The sequence below is a fragment of the Rattus norvegicus genome, chromosome 8, assembly GCF_036323735.1.
Source record: "Rattus norvegicus strain BN/NHsdMcwi chromosome 8, GRCr8, whole genome shotgun sequence".
Taxonomy (NCBI): domain Eukaryota; kingdom Metazoa; phylum Chordata; class Mammalia; order Rodentia; family Muridae; genus Rattus; species Rattus norvegicus.
This window is the reverse complement of record NC_086026.1, coordinates 66165985-66189941: the sequence shown is the minus strand read 5'-3', so window position 1 is coordinate 66189941 and position 23957 is coordinate 66165985. Positions and strand designations below refer to the sequence as shown.

The 23957-nt window shown below is 54.0% G+C and overlaps 2 protein-coding genes and 1 non-coding gene across 3 annotated transcripts in view; 1 reads left to right on the top strand and 2 right to left on the bottom strand.

Annotated features, from left to right (window-relative positions):
- The window catches only part of Cspg4 (chondroitin sulfate proteoglycan 4), a 35046-nt gene that overhangs the window by 6046 nt on the left and 5043 nt on the right, over positions 1-23957 (bottom strand). The window contains exons 2-8 of the mRNA NM_031022.2: positions 10412-10575; positions 5263-8811; positions 3691-4173; positions 3223-3399; positions 1516-1714; positions 1281-1415; positions 1011-1177 (exon numbers count right to left, since the gene is read on the bottom strand). Of these exons, the coding sequence (NP_112284.2) occupies positions 1011-1177; positions 1281-1415; positions 1516-1714; positions 3223-3399; positions 3691-4173; positions 5263-8811; positions 10412-10575 (4874 nt within the window). The remainder of the gene's footprint in view (positions 1-1010; positions 1178-1280; positions 1416-1515; positions 1715-3222; positions 3400-3690; positions 4174-5262; positions 8812-10411; positions 10576-23957) is intronic.
- The window catches only part of Cimap1c (ciliary microtubule associated protein 1C), a 32260-nt gene continuing 21259 nt past the window's right edge, over positions 12957-23957 (top strand). Inside the window, exon 1 of the mRNA XM_039081470.2 lies at positions 12957-13081. Within this exon, the coding sequence (XP_038937398.1) occupies positions 12985-13081 (97 nt within the window). The 5' untranslated portion in view covers positions 12957-12984. The remainder of the gene's footprint in view (positions 13082-23957) is intronic.
- Positions 23514-23594, bottom strand: Trnap-agg41 (transfer RNA proline (anticodon AGG) 41). Its single transcript has one exon. It is a non-coding gene; the product is annotated as a tRNA-Pro (tRNA).

Genomic DNA, 23957 nt, shown 5'->3' with positions numbered 1-23957 from the left:
GGGGGCAGAAAGAGGCTGTGGTAGATGCTAGGGCCTGGGAGAGGAGAGAATACAAGCCTAGCAAAAGATGTGTGGGCTCTGAGGAATCATACGTGAACCTAGTTAAGACAGCTTCTTCCTCTGAGCTGCCTGCTAGGTGGGAGTTGCTACCCCCTGCCAGCTTCTCTACCTCACTACTTCTCATGGGGAAGCACACACCCTGATGGGGTAGAAAGGAACTTGTGGGGCCCAGAAGGCCTCTGAGGGAAAGGAGTGCTGGAAAGAGACCTAGAGATAGGTCCTGCCCTTTTTAAGCGCCAGGGTAAGCCCCTTTGGAAAGTTCTTGGAGCGGCACCACAGTACTGCAGATCCAGTGGCAGGGCCAGCTGTGTCCTTTTGGATCCTGCTCATGTAGAAATAATGGGGGCCATACTGTAATTTTATGGCCTCTAGGTAGGAGCACCAAGTGTGTTGTTTGCTCACAAGAGCCTGTCCTCCACCATGGACACCCAGAGGAGCTGCTCACAGTGCTTAGACCCTGTGGGGACCAATCTGCACGTGTTGTAAGGTAAGTGATAACTGCCTAGTTAGCATCAACAGCCCTAGCATCTCAGCAGCTCAGTCAGCCTCGACTGGGAATTATAATTTTCACTGGTGGTCCTGGGGTGCCCTAGGAGCTCTGCTCCAAAGAGCAGATACCAGCGTCCCTCACCTTGACCCATTCTGCCTGCGACTCATCTGCTCCCAGCTTGCTACATTCTCTGGCACCTTTCCTGAGCCTCAAGCTCAACTTTATCCTGCACTGTCCCGCTGAAGTGAGCTCAACCCATCACCAGCCGCTTGGGTGCCTCTGGTCCACCTTCCTGGGCCCTTTCAGCCTCTAGGATCCAGCTACAGCTTCCTTCTGGAGGCCTAACCCTGAGCTGGGGCAGAATCCAGAGATGCTAGCTGCCTGTGATGTGTATGCTCCAGCTGGCAGCCACCTGAGGTAAGGTGGTGTCTGTGGGATGGCTGAGGAGTGAGGCCCTTACCTCAGCCTGGGTGAAGTTCACCAAAGCCTCCTCTGCACTTCCTTGCTGGGCATGGAGGAGTCGGCCGAGCTGGGGGCCTCTTACCACCTGGTAGAGCAGGTGACGAGGGTCGGAGCCTGTACTGGAGCTGGCACTCAAGCTCTGGCTGCTGAGTGGCTGCACAGACTCTGTAAAGCATGAAGGAGCCTGTTAGCTTCTGACAGGAATCAAGGCAAGGATCCCGTGCTACCATCCTCAGTTCCGCCTCAGCCACTCAGCGTGCAGACCTACCCGGACAGACAGTCAGCTTCCGGCTGCCCTCCAAGGAGAGGAGTACCTGCTTCTGGGCTACCACTCGGAAGAAATGTCCAGGAGAAGTGTGTACGCCATCAGAGAGGTCGAAGTGGAAGCCTCCTTCCAGGGCTCCTGAGCACAAGGGGTGAAGCTGGATCCTGCTGGCCCGAGGTAGCTACCCCCCTCAAGGTACCTCAACCCCAGGGGACTGAAGAACCCACTCAGCACCCACCTCTGTGTGAGAACAGCACAAGCCCGCTGTCCAGCTGGGCCTGTGTGAAGCGGTGGGCCTCGGCGTCTGGTGCTACCCTCAAGGCTATCCGTCCATTGCTGGGCTGCTCGATGGTGTAGACCAAGTCTTCCGGCCCTGAATCACTGTCTATTCCCCTGAGGGCCTCAGGAGGGATGGGCACAATAGCCCCCTCCCAGATCTGGGGATATAGACCTGTGAAAGTTCTGTCCATATTGTGCCCATCCCATCCCCTTCCTCCTGACCCGGGGACTGCCACCAGGTCTCCATCCTGTTCTGCTCAGCTGTCATGGACACTTGTGCCATTCTGGGCTCCACCGCAGAAAGGGCCTTCAATCCTTTTCTGTCACACAGGTTCCTTCTCCACCTGGCCTAATCTTAATTGTACCTCAAAGCCAGACCACAGCCCCCTGCTTAGAAATGCTCCTGTTTGACCCTTCCTGAGTTCTTGCTTCACAGAGATCCCCATTCCTGACCAGAGGTGCTGCTGTGTCTTACTGGTGGGCAAGGATCTCCCTTCCATCCGGCCATGGCATACACAACCTGGCAGGGGAGGGCACAGGACAGAGGTAGTGGTGTAGGCCAGCACAGGACACTTAGAAATAGGTTCTCCTGCCAACTGAAGGTCAGGAGGCAGATGGAGAGTGGAAAGGAGAGGTGAATTTCTGTATCAGCTAGGAACCTGCCCATGCAGAGTGCAGGGGAGGCCCCATAGGCTACCCACCCACAGGGCAAGGTTCTCTTCTGGAGCCCTGTTCCTTGTGGCACAGGGCCAGTCACTGGGGCTGTTCTGGGTAGGAGGCCCTCATATCAGAAAACATCCTTCTAATACTCATGAGCTTCTCCCTCCTAGAGTAAGTTCAAACAGCAGTGTTGTGCTCCAAGGGGCTAACATGGGTGGATACTGCCACCTAGTGGCCAACTCACCACACATAATTTCCAACCTGTAATTTTAGGCAATCCTTAGTTACCTAGACCAAGGCTCACTCCCTAAGTGTCCTCAGCCATCAGCCGTCTCCCACAGGTAAGACTATACCACATCTCCATAGATAACCACAAAAGACTCCGTGCTAGAAGCAGCTCCCACGTTACCCTTCTACAACTTTCCAAAGCTACATGTTGGTGATCTAGACACCAGAAGCTGTCATCTAAAACTTAGTCCAACCTCTATTGTCCTGTGTGGGCCTCTCAACCAACATCCTTCCTGTTCTGCTGGTACTTTTGTGATCACGAACTCTGTCCCTGTCTGGTCCTTAGCTTCCATTTATGCAGAACAGGGTGCCACTGCTCTGCAGACTATAGGGACAGAAACTTGGGAAGACTTGTTGAGATCTTTATTTGCTGTGACACTCGAGCTCCCAACCTGCAGCTCACAATACAGGGCTTATAATAAATTTCTTTAGCTTTTTGGGCCTAAATCATGAGGGAAAACCTTTCTGCTAGAGGTGGGCCCACGGACTAGCAGGGGCAAGGAGGGTCTTTCTTAAACAAGACTGCCCGCTGTATTTATATGTGCCCAGTAACAAAACCTCACAACAGTATTACAACTATCCTTCCGATAGCCAGGTATGTGGTAGTGAACCCATTTCACAGAGGATGAAACTGAGCCTGAGAGCAGCAGAGGAGTAAGTAAGGGACTCTAGTCCCTTTCCAAGACCAGAGATGAGGTAGGCCCAGGGGTGAACTCACCTGCAAGCCTGTGTTTGTGGTGATGACAGGGGGTTGGTCATTAACAGGGAGGATGGTGATAGTGAAGGCCATGGGCTGGCTCTGGCGATCCATCTCTGAGGCATTAGCTAGCAGGATGAAGCCGTCCGTCTGCGTCTCACTCCCATCATGCACGTATCGGATCAGCTGCTCTTCCACCTATTAGGAGACCCAAGATTGGTTGTCAGGCTTCGGCTAGTCTAAGACTCAACAGGGATCTTGGGACCAGCACCCTTAATGTCCTGTTGTCTGTTGTTAGGTACAGAAGACAGATCCCTTAAGAACCCGTTTCTATAGGTAAGGTGTGTGTGTGTGTGTGTGTGTGTGTGTGTGTGTGTGCGCGTGCGTGCGTGTGTGTAAAACGACAAGGTTTCCATTTCCCAGAGGAAGACTGAAATAAAGCAGTTGCCAGGAACCAGGGCTGCACTGACGCCCTAGGGTCTCTGGTACCTCTCTCCAGGAGAAAGTGCTGAGGGTCCCATCTTGAGGACGGTCCTCCTTCTGCAGGGCCCCGTGCTGCGGTGGCTCTAGCACCTGTAGGACAAGGCCTGGCAGTGTGGGGAAGTAAGGCCCAGTGATTTGGATCAGCGGAGGGGCCAGCGTACGAGTGCCACCCTCAGGAACGCTGAAGTTTTGAACATCCAGGGGGATGACGGTGGGCAACACTTCCAGCTCCACAGAGATGCCTTCGAGAGGATCGCCCAGACCCGAGGCCACATCCAGGGAGAAGGAATCACTCCAGGCTCCAGGGCGAGAGTGCAAGTAGAGAACCCGGCCTGAATTTATTGCCTCTTGGGAGAAGCACTGCACAGGGTCCAGGCTGGGTGGCCCATCTGCTGAAGCACCGTGGGACACCATCACCAAGTAGCCAGCGTTCGGGGGGCTTCTCAACGAGAACATGATGTCGGCAGGCAGCACTGCCTCCTGGACTACCTGGTCAACAGAGACGATGGGATATATGGGGTCACAGGCTGTAGTAGACCTCAGGCGGCAGAACAGGCTCCCTTGCCTGCCGTCCGTTGCTAATGCTCTGCTCAGGCTCTGTAGAGCTGACACTATGTACCACAAGAGGGCGCTCTCGCCATACCTAGCAGCACAGGCTCCCAGACTCCAGGTCTTAAGCAGTTTGCGGATTTGGTTCAACCCAAAGGAGGCTGTGTACGCCCTCAGTGCCCGATTTAGCCACAAAAAACGTCTAAGCACCACTCTTAAATTACACTTCTGATTCTATGCCTTTGCAGAACACATTCTTTTAGCTCGGAATGCCATCTGCTGGCTTGTGCTGTCTATGCCCCATACTTTTCTCTTTTCTCTGCCCCCCCCCCCTCATTTGTTCCTTGTCGGGTCTGGAACTCACTTAATAGACCAGGCTGACCTTGAACTCAAAGAGCTCTGCCTGCCTCTGCCTCCTGAGTGCTGGGATTAAAGGTGTGCACCCCCATAGCTTGGCTAATATGCTACCTCCTCTGGGGCGGACACTTCCTGAGACATTTAGTCATGGTCTTTCTCAAAGTCCAAACACTCAGAACCAGAAGGGCCTCAGAACTGGAAAGGATCTGGTCAGGGTTTCACAGCAAGGCAGTGAGCCTGCTGGCCAGTGTTGTGCTGGGAGCTCCCTGTGTTAATAAATATTTCATAGACCCTCACAGTCCTGGTGTGAGGTGTAGGGAGAGAGATGAGGACCTGTGGATCTGAGGGGCAGTACTCCTCAAAGCTCACTGCTCATGGTAACCTGCTAGGAAGCATAATAGAATATATACTCTTGGGCTCTGTTTCAGAGATTCTGTGGATCTGGCTGGAGCCCAGCATAGCCATAGCAAGGACACATGTGTATACGACTCCTGGAGGTACACATGACACCTACAGGTGTATGCATAACAGACTTCCTAGAAGCGTGGGGAACTACAACACCTACAGGAGAATAGTGAAGCTACCTGATACTCCTAACACCTGCATCACCTCAGGAGCATCCCCTTCACGGAAGCACTTTTCAGCTTGGCGAGGCCGTGTGCACCATCTTACCTCTAGCTGGTCCCTTCTGATCTCAGCTGCCTCCCCTTGGAAGACATAGATCCTTTTGTGCTGCACCAGTTGTAGTGGAGCCAGGGGGCCCTCTAGGGCAATGGTCACTTGTAGGACGGTGCTAGTGTGTACTGGCCCTGCTGCCACAGAAAGGGCCAGGGTGTCTTGCGGGCTGAGGCTGCCATTGTGGCTGTAGAGAATGGCCCCATCCAGCAAGTCCCGTTGCGAGAAGGAGGTGACTGACTGGCCATCCCGGAGCAGCTGTCCCCAGTGAGGGCCAGCTGTGACATGGTAGTGGACCTCATTCCCACTTCGTATATCTAGGTTGGTGTCCAGGTGGAGCACGGCTGTGTCGATGGTGCCCTGGCCTCCTTGAGGAACCACAAGACTGGAACTATTGGCTACGTGGAGATAGGGCTCTGAGGCCTGCACCTCCAGCATGGCAGTAGCCTGGTGTTGCCCATCAGACACCTGTAGCTGGAGCCAGCCATGGTCGGCCCCTGAGTGCACAAACAGGACTTGCTTCTTCCTGAGATCCTCTTGGGTGAAACGGTAGATGGGCCTCGTGGGCTCCTCCATAGCCACGATGCTGCCAAAGAGGAGGTCCTTGCGGGTCAGCACCAGTTGCGCGTCACTGAAGCCCGAATCAGCATCACTGAAGGCCACATCATCTGTAGTCAACAGCCGCTGTCCGCCCCGGGCCACGTGGAAGACACGGCTGATGGTCTGCACAGGGGCGTGATCGTTCACAGGCTGGATGGCCACTCGGAAGACACCACGCACCTCCTCCCAGGCCATGTCACCGCTGCCCTCACCCTGGCGTGTGGCCACAAATGGGATATCATCCTCTATGGTCTCAGAGTCATCGTGCTGGTAGACCAGTCGGCCGTGTAGCAGGTCCTCATTAGTAAAGGATGTTACTGGGGTGGCTCTACCTTTTGGGTCCCTCCAAGCCAAGCTGCCATGGTGGGGCTGCTCCATAACCTCATAGAGATAGCTGGCACTGTTGAGACTCTTGACAAAGAGGTGGTCAGCAGACAGCACTCCCTCCCCTCCCTCGGGTACCATGAGCAGGACGTTAGTGAGGACAGGAGCGTTTGGGTCACCGCCAATGTGGATAGGGAAGGTGTAGAGCGGGGAGAAATGTGGTGGAGATGTGACCCGGAAACGGAAGGAGTCCTCAGCTGCCTCAGAGGTCCGCGTTGTGGCCCTGTAGGTCACACGACCGGCCTGCAGGTCACTCTGGCTGAAGCTCTGGCCATCTGACAGCCTTGTACCCTGGAGCAGGAGGTTGCCTCTCCTGGGGGCCTGAACCAACTCATAGTGGAAGATATGAGGGTATGGTCCTCCTTCTCCCTCCTCCTCCAGAGAAGCCTCTAGGTGGGCTGAGGTGAGGGTTTCCTGATGAGGGTTCTGTGTATGCAGAGGCTCAAGCCGCAGCATCCATACTGTGGCTCTCTGGATGGTCACTGGGAAAGACAGATTGCTCAGTGTCTCCTGGCCCACCTGCACCTCCAAGGTCAGGTCCTCCACTGTGTCTTGGGTGTGGTGTTGTGGGTCAGTACTCAGGTACCTCACTCGGCCTTGCTCCACATCGCGCTGGTGGAAGGCCAGTGTATCCCACCACTCGGTGCCCTCTACCCCTCCGGCCCCCTGCTTCTGCAGCTCCCCAAACTGCAAGGTGCCAGTGACTCGGAACAGCACGCTCACATCCTGTCCTACTGCATTCGTTTCTACCGACAGGTTGGCAGGCAAGATGGCTGCAGCAGAGCCCTGGGCCAGGCGCAGCCCTGTGTTGTGGAGGATCTGTATGGCTGGCCGGACGGCCACGACCTTCAGTGTAGCTGGCCCACTGGCCTGCATTCCATCACTGACCCGGAATGTCAGGTCCTGTGCAGGCCCGCCACGGTGGACATAGACTATGTTGCCTGCCTCTAGGTCTCGACAGGAAAACTCAGTCACTGGCTCTCCGGGCTGGTCTCGGTGTTCCACAGGGACACTAGCGGAGACACCAAGAAGCTGGATGGTGAGACCCTCACAAGCAGAGTCTGGGTCATAGGCCTGGAAAATCTCGGGTCCCAGAGGCTTCTGTGTGTGCTCCAGGATCACCATGAGGCTGCCGTGCGGGAAGACGATGCGAGGTGGGTCGTTGACGGGGTTTACCTGGATGGGGAGAATGTAAATTTGGCCCCTCCGCAGGCAAGAGGGCACAGGTGCCCGAGAAGTCACTGATACCTCCAGCATCAGCTGGTCAGAGGTGTCTTCAGAGCCATCGTGAACAAAGCGAGCCTTTCGGTTCACCACGTCCAACAGTGTAAACATTTTTCGGGTTTGGGCTCCCGGGATGTCTAGCTCCAGCTCGCCGTGGCGTGCACCCTGGCTCACGCTGAACAGTACCTGGGACTTGCGCAGCTCCGCCTCTGTCAGGTCCAGCGTGGGCTGCACGTGCCGCCACTCAAGCCAGGCTGTGCCACCCTCGGCCACGACCAGGGGACTAATGGTGAGCAGCTGCGTGAAGTTCGCGAAGACGGCAGGCAGTCCCGGCTCAGGAACACACGGCTCTGGCAGATCCATGACTGGCCAGGCTTCGGGCGCCAGGGTGGAGAAAGCTTCAAACGGGCCATAGACCTCTTCCTCATACTCATCCTCCTCAGGCCTGCAGCCTGCTGCCATGTCACGGGTCAGCCAGGCGTCCCGGAGGCCCAGCCTCCTGCCATTAACACTGAAATCTTCTATGCAGCCTACCAGGGAGATGTTGGCAGCCCCCGGTGTCAGGCCCAGACGGTGTTCTTGGAGGTGGCGAGAGGCCTCTGTATCGAGCCCCCCAAGGAGGAGACTGCCACGAGGCTCCAGGTAGCTGAGGACCCCACGGTTGAAAGTACGTGTAGGGTATTGATCTACAGAGATTTCCAGCCGGTGAACATCTATGTGTACGCTGACCTCATGGGGCTGCCCGTCAGCCACAGGCACGCTGTTACGAAGCAGCATGGTACCTTGGCCCTTTTCAACCACAGCCCGCAAGTGGCCCTCAAATATGTCCACGTAGATAAAGTTGCCACGCTTGTCCCCGGCCTGGAAGGCCAGGGGTGCTTGCTGACTCCGAGTGGTGAGGGTAAACTCCAGGGTGCCTTCCTCCCGAGTGCTCCAGGCAGGGAAGGCAGCCAGTGAGTGGGGTCCAGAGAAGCCCAGGCCAACTTCATCACCAGCAGAGAATTCTTCAGCACAACCCTCATGAACATCGGGGGTTAGTGGGCGGAGAAGGTTGCGGCCATTGAGAATGGCTGAGTGGAGGCAGCCCCTCAGGGGTCGACTGATTCCCTTCAGGTAAGGCAGGTCAAGGCTTCCAGAGGAGCCCACAAAGAGCCCATAGGGGACTTTGAGGTGGGATGCTTTTGGGATGAGGGCAGAGGTGTTCAACACTCCATCAACAGACAGCACAGCCCAGCTGTTGGAGACGGTGAGCACTACGGTGTGGGTTGTGGAGTCACTCAGCACCGTGTCTGCTGGTGTCTGCAGACTCAGCTCATTTTGTCCCAGGGCAAGTCTGACCTGAAGAGAGACAGGGAGATCAGGGGTGGGAGCGGCTGACGTTTCTGTCTATACCACACTGAGCCCCCTTCACAATGGGACTAGGACAGGGCTTTCCATGACGTCATCCCTACCTCCCAAGTGTTTCAACTGGGTAGAGTCAAGGCCCCAGTGTGGCTCGGAGACTGTCCTTGACCCTATGGATTTACATGAAGCAAAACTTTCTCCTGAAGTAGCACTTCGCTTTGTCTCATCCTTCCTCTCTTTCCTTGAGTGAGCAGTGCCAGAAGACCTACTGTGGGTTCTAGAAAAGCTACCTCTGGAGGAGTAATGGGCACTCTGGAATGGACCCCGATGAACCCCCTTAATAGGCAAAAGTAGCTTGGCTCACTGTTAAGGCTAAGAACCCAAAGAGATGGTCTGTGTTTTCTTTTTAATATTTTATCTGTTTAGTTGTGTGGATGCATGTGTGAGAGTGTGTACAGGTATTTGTGCATGTGGTGTGCATGTGTGCCTGTGCCTGTGCCTGTGTGTGTTGTGTGCATGTGTATGTGCCTCTGTGCGTGCATGCGTGTGTGTGTGTGTGTGTGTGTGTGTGTGTGCCTCTGTGCCTGTGCCTGTGTGTGTGTGCATGTGCGTGTGCCTGTGCGTGCAGGCACATGTAAAGGTCATAACTAAGGAGTCAGTCCTCTCCTGTTACTTTGTGTGGGCACTGAGCTTAGGTCATCAGGCCTGCACTAAGGTGCATCTGCCCACCAAACTGTCTCGACAGCCCAGATGCTTTGTTTTTGAGGATCTACTAGAGGAGGCATCCTCTGTGAGACACAGACACCAGGACTGGAGTGGGTGATGGCAGGGCCCAAGATCTCAGGAATCCAAGCATAGAGCATCTGTGGACCTTACTGTTATCTGCTGCCCCAGGACCAGGCTCATAGTGACACCTTGTGGCAGTGAGAAGCCACGACAGCTGCAGGATGATAGGGCCAGGGGGACTTGAAATCAGATGGGTCCAAGCCTAAGACCCTGGGCTCCTAAATACTTTATGACCAGGGGGAAGACTCAAGAGACAGTTAAATGACCCCTTGCTAATAAAATCTGTCTTAAAGCACGCAATAAGATGGAAAGAGGGTGGCGGTAGGTGGAAACGACACTGTTACTATCTCAGATTGTATCACCACACTACAGGGGAGCCTACGGGGAAGGGGGAGTCCCGGTGGAGGAACCTGGGCCAGGTGAGTAGCACTGGGATACTCCCTGAGAGCAGGGATACTCTTCTTACATAGATGTCAAGGAGATGGGACTGGTCAGGTACAGGGAAGAGAAAGAAAGGCAGGCAAAAGAGAAGAGCAGGGGTAATAGTGATGTAAGTCAGATACTGTGAGGAGATGGACAAGGAAACTCGGTGCTCTTGATCCTGATGGGCAGCTAGGGGCTACGACGAGACATGAGACTGAGACAGCTAGTAGGCAGAGCCCTTGTACCAGGAGCTCACTCTGAGATGTTGGGGGCCACCCGCAAGACCCAAGGGCAGAGGGAACTCATCTGAGGTTGCCCAGCCAAAAGCGAGGCCTTCCAGCCTACAGAAGGGATGCCTAGCCCTGCTCCCAGGTGTGCCACTCACCTGTAGGTGTCCAGACTGGAGCTGCAGCAGGAGATGATCTGTTTGGCCTGCTGCCAAGAGGAGCAGGGCTTCGGGCTGCGATGTGGAGAACTGGAGCAGTAAGTCTACTCTGGTCAGGGCTGAGGGCACAGGCACCTCCAGGTGGTTCTCCCCGAAGAAGGAGGCTGGTGAGAGAGGGGGCTATGGTCAAAGTCAGGCTCCTGCTAGGAGGAGGCTAGGTACCATAGAGATGGACAGGTGGGCTGCAGGGGAGGGGAGAGCTTCTATGCCCACATGTTCCATGGCTCTGTGTGCCACCCATTGCCTAGGGTCCTCGTTAAGATTCCAGCTATTCAAGTTTCCTTGGGTTCCTGAAACCACAGGTTCTTACCACCTCTGGGACCCAGGGAGTGTCCATCCCGGGTCTGATCTCTCCCTATCTTGTCTTGATCGTCGGGCTTGGTAGGCACGGGTCCCCAGGAACAGAGTTCCGGGGGACTCTCACAATGAAGGCTGATCCCTGATCACGGTCTTCTTGTGCTCCACCCTTGCCACGACCGCGTTTTCATCTCTGTGTTTGGCTGTGGTTCCTGGTGGTGGTATGAAGGCAGGCCATGTCTTCTCTATTTTCCTAGTGTCTATGGGGATGGGGTGGGGTGGGGCCATTGATTGCTCAGAGCCTGCCAAGGAGCAAAGGTTCCCAGGCCGATAGGAAGCACGTGCGGCATCAGACAGAAAATGGGCCAAACTGTCCTCCACCACTCTGTGATTGCTTCCTGCTTCAAGCACTACCACCAGTCTCTGGTGAATACTCACATCCGGCCTCTCTGCCTGAGGCCAAACATGCCTGAGGAGCCAAGGAAGGCAACAGTGGAGATCCCCTTAGCTACTCCAAGCCAGGGGTGACTCTGAGTACGAGGCGGGGGATGCACCATAGATCTGCCTCTGGACCAACGAGGCAGCAGGACAGATGCGGTCTACCCAGGGTTGGTGAGCACCGTGCAGGCCCCTTTGGACCACACTGAGAACCTCTTCCTTTGAAGTAGCTTCAGCCCTCCTTCAGGCAGATCCCTAAAATTAGCTTTCTCCCATCTCCCCAATTTCTGACCCATTCTTGCAGTGGTTAGAACCTTGACTGCCTGCAGATATCCAATGTTGGGGAAAGACGGGAGAGAAAAGGAAACTCATCCCAGTCGGGCATCTTTGAAACTGCAGAGGCCAGTCAAGCTTTGATAGAGATGGTCTGGCATCAGCCACACCAGTGCTGGACCCTGGCCAGCTGGAGCCAGCTGACATTGCCTGAGATCAGCATCAGCCACTGCAGGGGGCTGCACCTTTTCTGCCCCCAGGAGAGATGGCTGAGAAAGATAATGCTGTGCTCAGGTCTGAGCTGAAATCCTCCCTGGTGGCTCCAGAGTTAAAAGGGTAGCCACCTGCCCAGGGCTCTTCAGGCCCAGCTCATGTTGTCGGGAACCTCAGACGTGGAGGCCGGTCAGCAATAGGTGCTTGTGAGGGTGCAGTGTCTGCTTGAGCAAAATGCAGCAGGCCAAACCATGGGCAGCCACAGAACAGAGGGTGGGGCACACAGCCCCCACAGGATGGAGCCACCACCCTGGTGGGCTGGAGTGGCTTGGAGCAGCTGGCGAGAACTGAGCAGTAAACCTTCAGGGATTTTGTGGGCCAGGTGATACTGCCCACTCTGAGAATATTTATATCCAGCAAAGAGGTAAACATTTCAAACCGGGGCTGGGCTGCTCTGGCACCCACAAGGAAGAGGGCACACTCCTCTTCGTGGGGGTGATTCCACCCACACTCCCTTGCACAGAAGGTATGTTAACCTCCTAGGTCTTAGACGAAGGCAGGGCTCTGGGTCAGGCGCTGAGGTGCATGGCTGGCCCTAACCACTGAACCACCTGCCTTTGCTCCCTTCCCACAGGAGAGAGCAGCAGCCTGTTTGACTAAGTGGGAGGGTAGCAGGAAGCAGAGGTACTTTCCAGAGAGCTGGGGTCTGAATGAGCCCTTTGAGGGACTAGGCCCTGCTGTTTCCTGTGCGGAGAGCCACTCACACTAGCTGCCTTGTGTTGCTGGAGTGTGCAGGCCGGGCATCCCCCTTGTCAGAACAGAGGCCTCTGAAGCCAAGCTGGCTGGGGTTTTGGAAACTCTGACAGTACCCCCACCTCACCTTCATACTTGTGATCCTCTCACCCTCTGACAGGCTGCATCCAGAATTGCTATCATTAGGTAGGTGGCAGTTGGAGAGGGCCTTCAAATATAAAGAGGGTGCAGGATGAAGAAATAACAAGCTAGAAGTCAATCCCAGAGGACTTCTTGGAGGAGGCGAGGGTGGCATAAAGCATCACAGAGGAAGGGGAATAAGTGATCTCAGAGAGAAGGATCAGTGGAGGGTCGACTAGCAGGGATGTATGGATCCTTTCGGATGACAGTGGAGGCCTCTGCTCCCATGCCCCCTACTGGTTCTAGACAACTTGCAGGCAGAGGGTGAGTGGTGCAGGCTGAGGAAGGGGGGTGGTGGTGGTAGTGTGTATAGGCCAAGCCCTCTGTGTGGGAGGGGCAAATGCCCCAGGCTCTGGGAGATGAACTGGAGCTACAGAGAGGCTGCTTGCTGCCTGTGTGGGCTTTTTCTTTCTTTTTTTTTTTCCTTTTTCTTTTTTTGGTGGAGGAAGGTCACAGGTGAGTGTCCAGGGCTACGCAGATGTGTGTGCATGAGTATGTGGGTGGCTGCTGGGGGGGTGCCTTTGGGGTTTGTGTAAAGCTACGTGTTTGTATATACGCACAAGGACCCAGGGCCGTTAGGACAGAGGCGCGATTGTGCCCAGCTAGTCCTGCCTCCCTTGCCTGCCTGCCATTACTTGGACAGGCCTGGCTCCTCAAAGAGGCCATGTGTTCCTGGAGAGCTCCTGCCCCTCCCGTCCCAGAGTTCTGCTGAAGGTGGGGAAGTCCTCGTGGCTTCCCACCCTTCCTCTCACAAACAGGGAGCTGCTGTCTGGGCCCCAGGGTGGGGTGGCTCCATGCTTTTCCTGAGACCCAGGGTTAGGATACAGAAAGAACCAGTGTCCTGATGTGCGGGTCTCTTTCACAGATGGTCAGGCAAAGCTTTGGTCAATCTAGCTAGCTGTCCTTTTGCAGGCCCCCAATTGTGCCCGCACCCCCTGGGTCTCTGGGGTGGTGACACTCGTGGGGAGTGTGTCAGTAAGGATCTGGTCTCTGCATTAGGCTTCAGGGACTCCACGTAGTTTTGTTGAGGTAGGGTCTTACATGTAGTCAGGGCTGGATGTGTAGTCTGCATCTTCTTGGTAGGAGTCTACGTGCATTAGCCTCTTTCTGCTGGGCTGGGAGCAAGGGTCCCAGTTTCGAGGCTTTCTCTAGTCCCGGGGGCCTGCTGCAGACCCTACTCCTCCAAACTCTGTGTAGGCCAACTGTCTGTCTTTCTATCTGTCTTATTTCTTGTTTTTTTTTTTTCTTTTTTTCTTTTATTTATCTGTCTTATTTCTTAACACCACCGCTCTGACTCCCAGCCTTGCCCACTGCCCCACATCTGGCCTCTGATCCCCCCTTGTCCCTCCTCCCCCAGCTTTCTCGTTGACTTTCCCTGCACCCATCTAACTGGGAGTACAACTCCCTCCCCTAGGATGTACCAGAGAGTCAGGCCTCTGGCTACCCCTGTCCTGGGTGCCCTACCCCTGGAGAGCCAGTTCCACAATATCAACGTTCTCTGTAGCCCAGGCCATATAGGGGCTTCAGGGGAAAAGCTATCTGACTTGGTTTCCGAAAGGTAAGCTTCAGGTCTCAGCTCAGCCACTGTCTAAACCCTACCCCAGCCCCACCCACAGCACCCTGTTCCCTGGCATCGAACCCTGTGAGCTCTGTGCTACCCCTCATAGCCTAGGGCAGTTGGGCGGGCTCCCACAGCTGGCTTGCGTCATGGGCAGAGGCAGCATTCCTGGTTGTCTGCCGTAGCCTGACTTTATAAGGGAGAAAATGGGAGCCCAGGGCTATTGGGCAGGATGGGTAGTAGGAATGTCTGCTGCCCAGTTGAGAGCAGGGTGGGGGTGGGAGCCCTGGGTGTGTGAACACTGGGGTGACGCCTAGTGTTGCTGCTGCAAGAGGTAGACAGGAGAGACGAGACCAATCTTCACCCATCATCTGTCCATCATTCCACACGCTCAGGCACGCACAAGCATATATGCTTATGTCCCTAATGCAGCAACTGGGATGGAAAAGAAGCACCAGCCTGAGAGAAAGATACTGAAAAGGAGACACAGTGACCTCTCACAAGGACTGAACTCAAGTGACACAGACTAGAGTTAGGAAAGGAGGCAAAGAAGCCCAGGGAGACAGAGGAGGCAGGATCTACTGCTGTGGGCTGGAATGGGGGTGTCCAGAGAGTTGGGAGGAAGAGGATCCTGCCTTGGGGAGGCTGGATTTCTCTACTGTAGCCTGTGGGGTCTGGCATCTGAGGTGATATATCCTGGTTCCAGGTCTGAGAGGCAGGGTGAGGCCAGAGTTTTCAAGGGAGTCTGAGGTGCTGTGGGATAGATTCTTGGGAGGGCTGAGGCAAGGTTGAAGGGCTCTCTGTCCTCACTCATGGGTGTGGGGGTCCACCTGAATACAGCCTTTGTAAGAGCAATGGGCCAAGTGCCCTGCCTGAGCCACTGTATTCTCTCTGAGGTCACTCAGTCCTCAAGCCAGCTTGCCTTCCCTTGTACCTCCAAGGACTCCCTCTTTTTTCTCCACCATAGCTCCCCTTCAAGCTAGGGAAACCTGAAAGAGGTTTCCCTAGGGATGGGCAGAGGCTGGTGGCCTGGGCACTGACTTTCTCTGCTCTGGGCTGGGGGAGCAAAGTGACAAGCTGATCAAAGCAGCCTGTGGAGTCCCTACAGATCTGAGTAGTCAGTGTGCATACGTGTGTGTGTGTGTGTGTGTGTGTGTGTGTGTGAGACACGCAAGCTCATGGGTGTGTTTTTGTGTGTATGTGCATACATGTGTGTATGTATGTATGCACATGCATGTACATTTGTTTATTCAAGTGTTTTTTATGCATGCACGTGCATATGCATGTGTGTTTCCATTTGTGTGTATGCATGAGTTCATGTGTTGTGCATGTGTGTGTGACACACAAGCTCATGTGTGTTTTTGTATGTGCATACATGTGTGTATGTGTGCACATGCATGTATATGTGTGTATGCATGTGTGTTTGTGTGTGCCCATGTGTATATGTATGCATGAGTTCGTATGTGTGTGCATGTGTGCGTGCACATGTGTGTGTGTGTGTGTGTGTGTGTGTGTGTGTGTGTTGGGGGTGTCAGCATACCTGGATAGTAAGTATAGGTTAGTGAGGATGTTGGATAGACTGATGGAACTGTGTGTTTGGGATCCTGGTTGGCCAGGACTGAAGGATAATCTACCAGATCTGTCCCGTCCTAAAACTACTTGGCAAGAGAAAATGTCTGGTGGGCCGAGTTGGGGGGCTACCTCCTCCCAAATCTGCTCCCCACACATCTTTCATGAGCACACCGATGAAAGGCCAAGCCATCATCCTGAGGCAGGCCCTCATCTTTCCTCATCCCTGCTACTCTCAAGGTATTCGGGGAAGGTGAAATGGAGCAGATTCAGGTGAGACCACAGGGACAGCAGCCTTCATAGGCACGACACTGGGTTATGGCCACATCTCTCACTGCAGGCTGTCTTCAGCTGTCCTCACTGGGCCCCAGCCTTTCCCGCTGGGAGAACAACAGTAGACCAGTTCACTGTCGTGTGGGATTGGAATTTAGAGCTGTCCTCCCCCTCGGGAGACAAGATCTCATCCCAGGGCAGGGCTGGACCACAAGCACTGTGTGACCAGGCAAACGACCACCATGAACAAGCATCAAAAGACTTCTGCTGGGCTCACGAGTCTCCTTCCCCTCATCCCAAGAACTCCGAGGCCACAAGAATCACTCAGACTTTGACTCTCTCCTCTACTCTTTGGTTCCCTGAAAGCCCAAAGAGGCCAGAACAGAACAGTTTCTCAATTATTGCCTGAACTCTGGCTCTGGCACGGGCCTCAGCTACTAGCCCACTAGACAACTACCATCAGTCAGCCATGTTGAGGGGCATATACTGAGGTTAATTTCCAAAGTATCGAGGCCCATATGGAGGATGATCACTCCTGCAGAAGAGGAACGGTCTCGGAGATCTGTGAGCTGTGTAGGGGGCAGGACTAGTGTCCTGGGCTTCCAGCCACATATGCCAACCCCAGGGCCATGCTGGGCACAAGAGGAAGAAGGAGGGAAAATGAGAGGTTTTGATGGAACCAATTGCCCAGAGTCCACCCAGGCTGGAGGCTGGGACAGGGAGGAAGCAGGCCTCAATGAAGTCTTTGTGGAGCTCTACTGCTCCCCTGCCTCAGGCAAAGAGGGTGGGACTAATGTGGTGGGGAACAATTCCAAGAGGCTTTTCTCTGCCTTATAATTTTCCTCCTTGTTCAGATGGGTGGATTTCCAGGGAGGGCCTTTTCCACTTTCCCTATCCTGGCTGGCAGGCCTTAGTGGGTGTGAGATTCCCATTTCAGTGGGTCCAGCCTGGGATAAGGTTACTGGTATGCAGGAGAAAAAGAAGGAACCCTTCCCAGTCCTAGCAGGGTCTCTATGAGAAAATTTCCATCTTACAAGAGAAGACACTGAGGCCTAGAGAGGTTTACAGGGACAGAGACCAGGCTGACACAGAAGCCCCTGTGGGTGTGGCTCCAGAGCTGGGTGCTGTGGGTGCTGGCAAGGAGGTGTACGCATACAGAAGTGGTGGCTGGAGCACATGAGTCGGAAGTGAAGCATCTGCACTGGCTGGGGTGGGAGGAGGGTGTGAGGGCTGGCTGGCAGCTTGCCTGGGGAAGACACACTTTTTCCCTTCTTGTCCCCCTGAGGCTCCCTCTGTCAGGATCGGGTGGAAGTGGGAGGAGTGGAGGGCCGGAGGGAACGCATCTGCTTTGGCTGACAGGGTGAGGCGGCCTCCTCTCCTAGAGCAGCTGCGGGTGGGCTCAGGGAGCTGCTGGGAGAGGGAGGGGCTGGTAAGAGGTGGCCCAGTGTTCTCAGAAGCCAGTGATTAAGTGCCAATCCTGCCCACTGGGGACTTGGAGGTTGGGAAGTGTGGGAAATAGAGGACCTAGAGACTAAGCAAGGGTGAGAGCTACTCTGAGTACCTGTTGGGCCTAGCTCTCTCGCAGTCGGGGCTCACAGGTCAGTGTCCCCTTAGAGCCACAGAGCAGTCACAACTGGGGTTCTTTTACAGGGCTATTGGGAAGGTGTCTAGAGTTTCCTTGCCTGGAAAGCTGGGTTTGGAGATAGATGGGGTGGGGAACAGTGACTGTGGGCCTGGACAGTGCTGAACTTAAAGGTTGGTGGCATTGTGTGTGCACAACAGGCTGTGTTCCTTGCAACATCATGTCTAACATTTAGGGAGGAGGGGGAGACCTGGACATAGATTAAGGATCATCTGTCTCCTAAAACACACACAGACAGATGGGCAGGCAGAAAGACAGACACACCCCTCAACTCAGAGACCCGATCTCCTACATTCTCTCTGGCCTCAGTCTTTCCATCTGTGAAAGGGGATGAGGGGAACAATCCATGCCTGGATTCAGGTCAGTCCAGACATGAGTGGCTGATAGAAAGCTGTGGCCACTAGAGTGGATCCTGAGGGCCAGCTTTGGTCCTCTAGCTGGAAGCCTCTGTGTGTGTGTGTGTGTGTGTGTGTGTGTGTGTGTGCACACATGCAAGCACTAGATCAAACCAGGCCCTTGCTCATTCTAAGCATGTGCTTTACCACTGACCTCCACATGTCAGAAGTTCTTTAGCATAGGACCCAGGCTTGTGTCCCTGCCTAAGGCACTTCCATATCCACATCCATAGATAGAGCAGAAATCAGAAGGAAGTGATGTTGGGCCCATGTGAGAATTTTTCTGTGTGTGTCGGTGTTTGCCTGCATGTATGTCTGGGTACATGCATGCAGTCCCTGTGGAGGCCAGAAGAGGGTGTCAGATCCCCTGGAACTGGAGTTATGGCCAGTTATGATCTACATGTGGGTGCTGGGAATCAAACTTAGGTCCTCCTGAAGAGCAGCCAGTGCTCTAATGTCTGAGCCATCTCTCCAGTCCTGAGAGTTTTCTATCAAGAAGATCTTTCTCACATAGGCAGAGTAGCAAAATATCACACTGGTGGGCATGCCCAGTCTTTGGAGTCTGTGGCTACAAGGTTGGGCCCAAAAACCACAGGGTCTCCACTAATAGCGTGAGGACTAGTCAGGCCTTCCATGTAGGCCCGCCTCCTTTTAGTATTGGTTCCCACTGAACTTTCCTGCCAGCGTAGCTCCCAGAAGCTAAATCCTACTTCTGCTACAATGTACCTATTTTTTCTTCTCCAGCCTCAGGCATGGGCCACCTTTTTTGCTGGACCCTCACAGGCCCTTGGACATCTGGTCCAGAAACTGCCATGTCCGACCCCACTCACAGCAAACAAGGTCATATTGCCCCAACCTCCTCACTGGCCTAATAAAGGTCCCGCTAGCCAGCCACTGTAGACAGAAACTGAGTTCTGGGCCCACTCTTTCCTTCCTCGCCACAGTTAAGGGATATCCACTCTCCATCTACCCTGCCTCTAAATTCTCCCTCAAATTAATCTCCTTTCCCACTGTGCTTGTAGGCAAGGCAGATCACCACCATCCCGTGCCTGTCTTAGTTAACTTCCTGCCTCTCTTTGCAAGTAGTAGCAACAGTTAAACCGATTTGCTCAGCATCCTCTCTGGTCTGAAGCTTTGGGTGGCTCTCCATCCCATGATCAGGCTCCAAAACCTGAGTGTGATGCGAAAGGCCATGGGTGGCCTTGCTTCTATCCACGGCATTCACCCATATTGCTGTGAACATTCTAGGTATCAGCCTTGCTGGACCTCAGGCTCTTCCGCCTAAGTCTAGCCGATACCTACGTCCTGTTTTGGATCCAGCTCTTTTGTCCTCTCTGAGCTGGCCTCATGAGTCCCTCACCCTGTCTCATAGCCAAGGCTATGAGGCTACCTCATCTTGTTTGGGGTGCAGATACTCAACAGTGGCTTGGGGAGCTGTGTCACCTCTCTTTGTTGACACCGTGAGTCTCGACATGAGGATGACCTTGTGTGGTGAAGGGAGACGAGGAGGGGTATATAAAGGGCAGCCCCTAGCTGGTCCAGGTAGCACGTTGGAGACTGCCTTGTGTATTTTCCACTGCGCTTCACCCCCAGCCCCCTTTCTAGCCCTGCTAACCATCTAAGGTGCCTGGACACAGTGACTGAGGAGGATGGGAGACTGCTCCGGCCAGGGGTTGCTTTTCTGGTCATGGTCACCCAGTCTGATGCTTGTTTTTAAAGAAAATAGACTGTGAGCCCCTATTTATAGCTGGAGGCATGACCACAGACAGAGGATGGGGTTTGAAGTTGTGCAGGCTTCTGCTCCAGCAGGACTCAAGGAGGGGCCATTCCCAGGCCCCCTCCCCACCCCCAGGCTCTAAGGAAGTGCCTGTGGGATCCTGACATTCCCTGGGACAGGATGTAGTCTATGCTTTGGGGTGGTGGACAGGGCAGGGTGAGGGGGATGGAAAATTTCTCTTGGGATTATTGGTCCCCCGGGGTCCAGACTCCCATGTTGGGATGGGTGGATGTGGGTCTATTTTGTCTACCGAGAAGACAGACGAGGGCCTTGGGGTGCCAGCTGCGGAGTGAGCACTTCAGACTGTCCCCCGAGCTGGGTACAGGATGACGTGGAGAAAGAACAGGACCAGAGCTGGGAGAGGCAAAGACGAAGAGGCAGCGATGTGAAGGGAGGGGATGGAGAAGTGAAGACAGACAGCCAGGGACTGGCTGGACCAGATGGAGAGACAGGGATGGGACAGAATAGGGTCTGGGAGAGAGATGGGGAGATTGCAGCCCTGTGGATCTGTAAGCAGAGTCGGGCAGGAGTGACAGGGGAAGGCAGAAGGCAGTGTCCCTGCCAACAAGGCGTCTTCAGGGCACTCAGGGCACAGTGTGGGTCCTGAGCTGGAACCAAACAGACAATAATAGAAATCTCTGGCCTTCCCATGCGTCCCTGGACACTGGGCATGGAGACCCCTCTCTCTCTGGTGGGGTGCAGTAAAGTGCTATAGGCGAGGCAGGGCCTTTGGGGTCAGCTCCACCTTTAGCTTACTAGGGAGTGAGCTTCCTAGTCCTGATAGGTTACAAACTAAATCCACCTGCTGCTACTCACTATGCAGATGCTGCCACTGTTGTGCTTTTAGGGGCAACGGGCTGGCTGCAGCCTGGGCATGTGTCATAGAACCATAGCCACAACCGGTGACTCAGACAGTTAAAAAAGGAGCAGTCCCAAGCTCTGACTCAACTGGCTCTGGAAGAGTTGGGTGGGTCTGGCTGGGACCAAATGGGGTGGTCTGGGTTTATTTTTGGCAGGGTGGGGCCAAGCTAGGGGGTGGAAGATGGGAACTGGGGGCAGAGGGAACTCTCATTCTGGGAGAGCCCCAGGGGTCTGGGGCCAACTTTGGAAAGTGTTTTCCCAATGCCCAGGAACGCTGGCTAACCAGTGCCCTTAAGCCCCGAGGAAGGTCTACCTCAGCTTACTGCATGACTAGGACAAGCAGCTAGCTAGATGCTGAGTCCCTGCCCCATTCTTAGGAGCTTGGACTCAGAGTTTTAGAGATGACTTGGGAGATTAAAGTTCCCCTGCAGAGGCACAGAGCGGGACAGAAGTCTGTTGAAGGTCACACAGCAGGGTCAGATATCTCAATCTGTCACATAGTAAGCATGAACACAAGTTGCCTACCCATTGATTGTTACTAAATGCAGGAAGAAGACTCCATCTTAGTCCCTACTTCCAGAAGGGCTCAGCTGGGCTACAGATGGGAGGCCTGAAGCACAGAAGCCCCAGATGCCTGGAGACAGAAACAGCCAGAGGCAGGCTCCTGGATTCTATTAGAACATCCGGGGAGCTGTCTGGGCTTTTCCCAGAGTGCACTGGGGTGAAGGCAAAGGTGTCCACACAGAGAGGCTTAGGTTCTGGGTAGTCCTTTATCCCAAGGATTCTTCTAGAGTTACAAGGCCAGGCTTCTCACCCTGCAGCCATCTCCGGAAATTCACCTCTCACATGTCCTCACTGAACTCACATGGACATTGTCACCACCAGCATCCCAGAGACATCTTTTCAACTTCGCTCAGCCTGAATTTCTGCCCCTTGTTATGCTGCCAGTATTGCTGATTACAGTGGTGTTAGTGGTCCTATGCTACTCTAAACCACTTTATGTCAATGTCACTGGGCCCTGGTCAGAATTGGAGAGGAGACCAAGAATTAGAAGGTCCTGTGGAGTTGGCAGAGGGAAAGAAAAAGAGGTTTCTGGGTTCCCTTACTCATAAACCGTACTGGGACCCATTTTTTCCTTCCCGGTCACTTGCTTTGGGGATGGAGTTTGACTACCTTTTGGTTACTCACGTGGCATCCTCTGACTGGGTTTCAGCTGCACGTCAGCTCATGGGCCTTGTACAAGACTGTCTGCTATTGAGAAGTAGGTTCTGGGTACCCAGGAGGGATCTTCTGCTCTGTCCGTGAGGTCCCAACAAGGTGAGACCTCAGCCCTCACATAGCACAGATGCAGAACCCTGCCTCCACTTTGTAAAGGGTCCTGAGCTGAGGGTGTGGTAAGTGGCTGGCAGCCCTTCCAGAGTCCTTGCCTTGGAACCTTTTCTGAACAGGGTCACCCCAACTACTGAGCCACCCACCCCAGAAAGACAGCAGGAACAGAATAACAGCAACCTCGGGCACAGATGCCTAGAAGAGCTTTTCTTCCAGGCCGAGATCTGGCTTCGTTGTCTTCAACACATATGAGAGGTAGGGGCTATTCTTTCCTGTTTTGTAAAGGGCTAACTGGAGGCTCACAGTGGGCCAAGCCCACAAGTCCTTGCACAAGGGCTGGGATCTAATCCCAGATGAATGCTCTAATACCATGCTTGTAACCGCTGTGCCTAGCTAGCCTTCTGCCTCCCCATAGAAGGTCTCTAAGGAACTGAGGGCTGAGAGCAGGAAAGGTGGGGGTTGAGTCAAAATGAGAATTAGAAAGATGCTCAGCCATAGCCCAGAGACTCCCCAAAATGGTGATTTGTTCTCCCTCTGCCAGGAAGTCGGGGGGGGGGGCGCAAGCCTGCCTTGCCCCAGCTGCAGCAGTTTCTTGGCCCCAGTGCCTGTGCACTAGAGAAGGGGGCAGGGAGGAGCTGATGTCGTGGGAATCAGCATCCTGGGCCCATTGATATTTATAGCTGCCCCTCCTGAAATGTGGGCGGGGAAGAGTTTGCTCTTAGGTGGGAACGGAAGTTGGGCTCCTCTCCCCGGTCTCCTCTGCTCCCCAGAGAGCAGATTGGCCGAGACTTAGCCAGAGGCCTTTTCCTGGCCATGGTATGTGTCTTGAATCGGGGGCTTCCCCTACGGCTGCTGGCTTGTAGGGTGGACATAGTCTTGGTCAGAGCCCACTGAACAATGTGCTGCATGTATATGTGTACATGCGGGCACACACATATTCATGCATGCACACCTGCTGAGTGTCTAACCATACTCAGTAGACAGAGGGAAGGTGAAAGTAGGGTGTTTTATACAGAGCCCCAAGAGAGAGGCTGACTACGTTGGACGTTAACTAATGGCCAGACATTAGGACATGATTCATGTTGACCACGGAGGGAGAGAAGGGCACGGCATAGTAATGGCATGGTGGTGAGTGTGGCCATGAGACAGTGAGGCTTCTGCCCACTTGGATGTTCAGGAATATTCTATTTGATTGTAGGAGGGGCAGAGTGGGAGTCTGGGCAGGAGAAACCTCAGAGTCTGGGTGTGTGAAGGCTGTGTTCTGGGTGTGTGAGGGGCTGCTCTCTGCCTTCAGGCTCCCTGTTGAATGGTCTGGAGAAGGAGACGTTACAGGAGACCCTGCAGTCAGCCTTGAGTGGGAGTCTTTGAAAGCTAGGAAGCAATCTTAACTAATCAATCTCCTTCTCTTTCTCTGCCACAAAATCCTCTATTAAAACAGTATATATATATATATATATTTTTTTTTTTTTTTTGGTTCTTTTTTTTTTCGGAGCTGGGGATCGAACCCAGGGCCTTGTGCTTCCTAGGCAAGCGCTCTACCACTGAGCTAAATCCCCAACCCCAAAACAGTATATTTTTATTGTTTTGTTTGACACAGGATCTCACGATTGAGCCAAGAATGTCTAAGGGCCTTAGACCCACTATTTAGCCAAGAATGACCATCTTGCTTCTACCTCCTGTGATAACAGGTGCATGCTCTCACATCCAGTTTATGCAATGGGGCTGGGGCCTGAACTCAGCTTTCATGCATGCTTGACAAGCATTCTAATAACTAAGCTACATCCTCACCCGACAGTGTTTATAATAATCACAATTACCACCACCACCACCACCACCACCACAACCACCACCACCATCATCATCATTATTTTGAGACAGGGTCTTGCTATGTAGCCTAGGCTGGCCTTGAACTTTCAACCTTGCTTCTT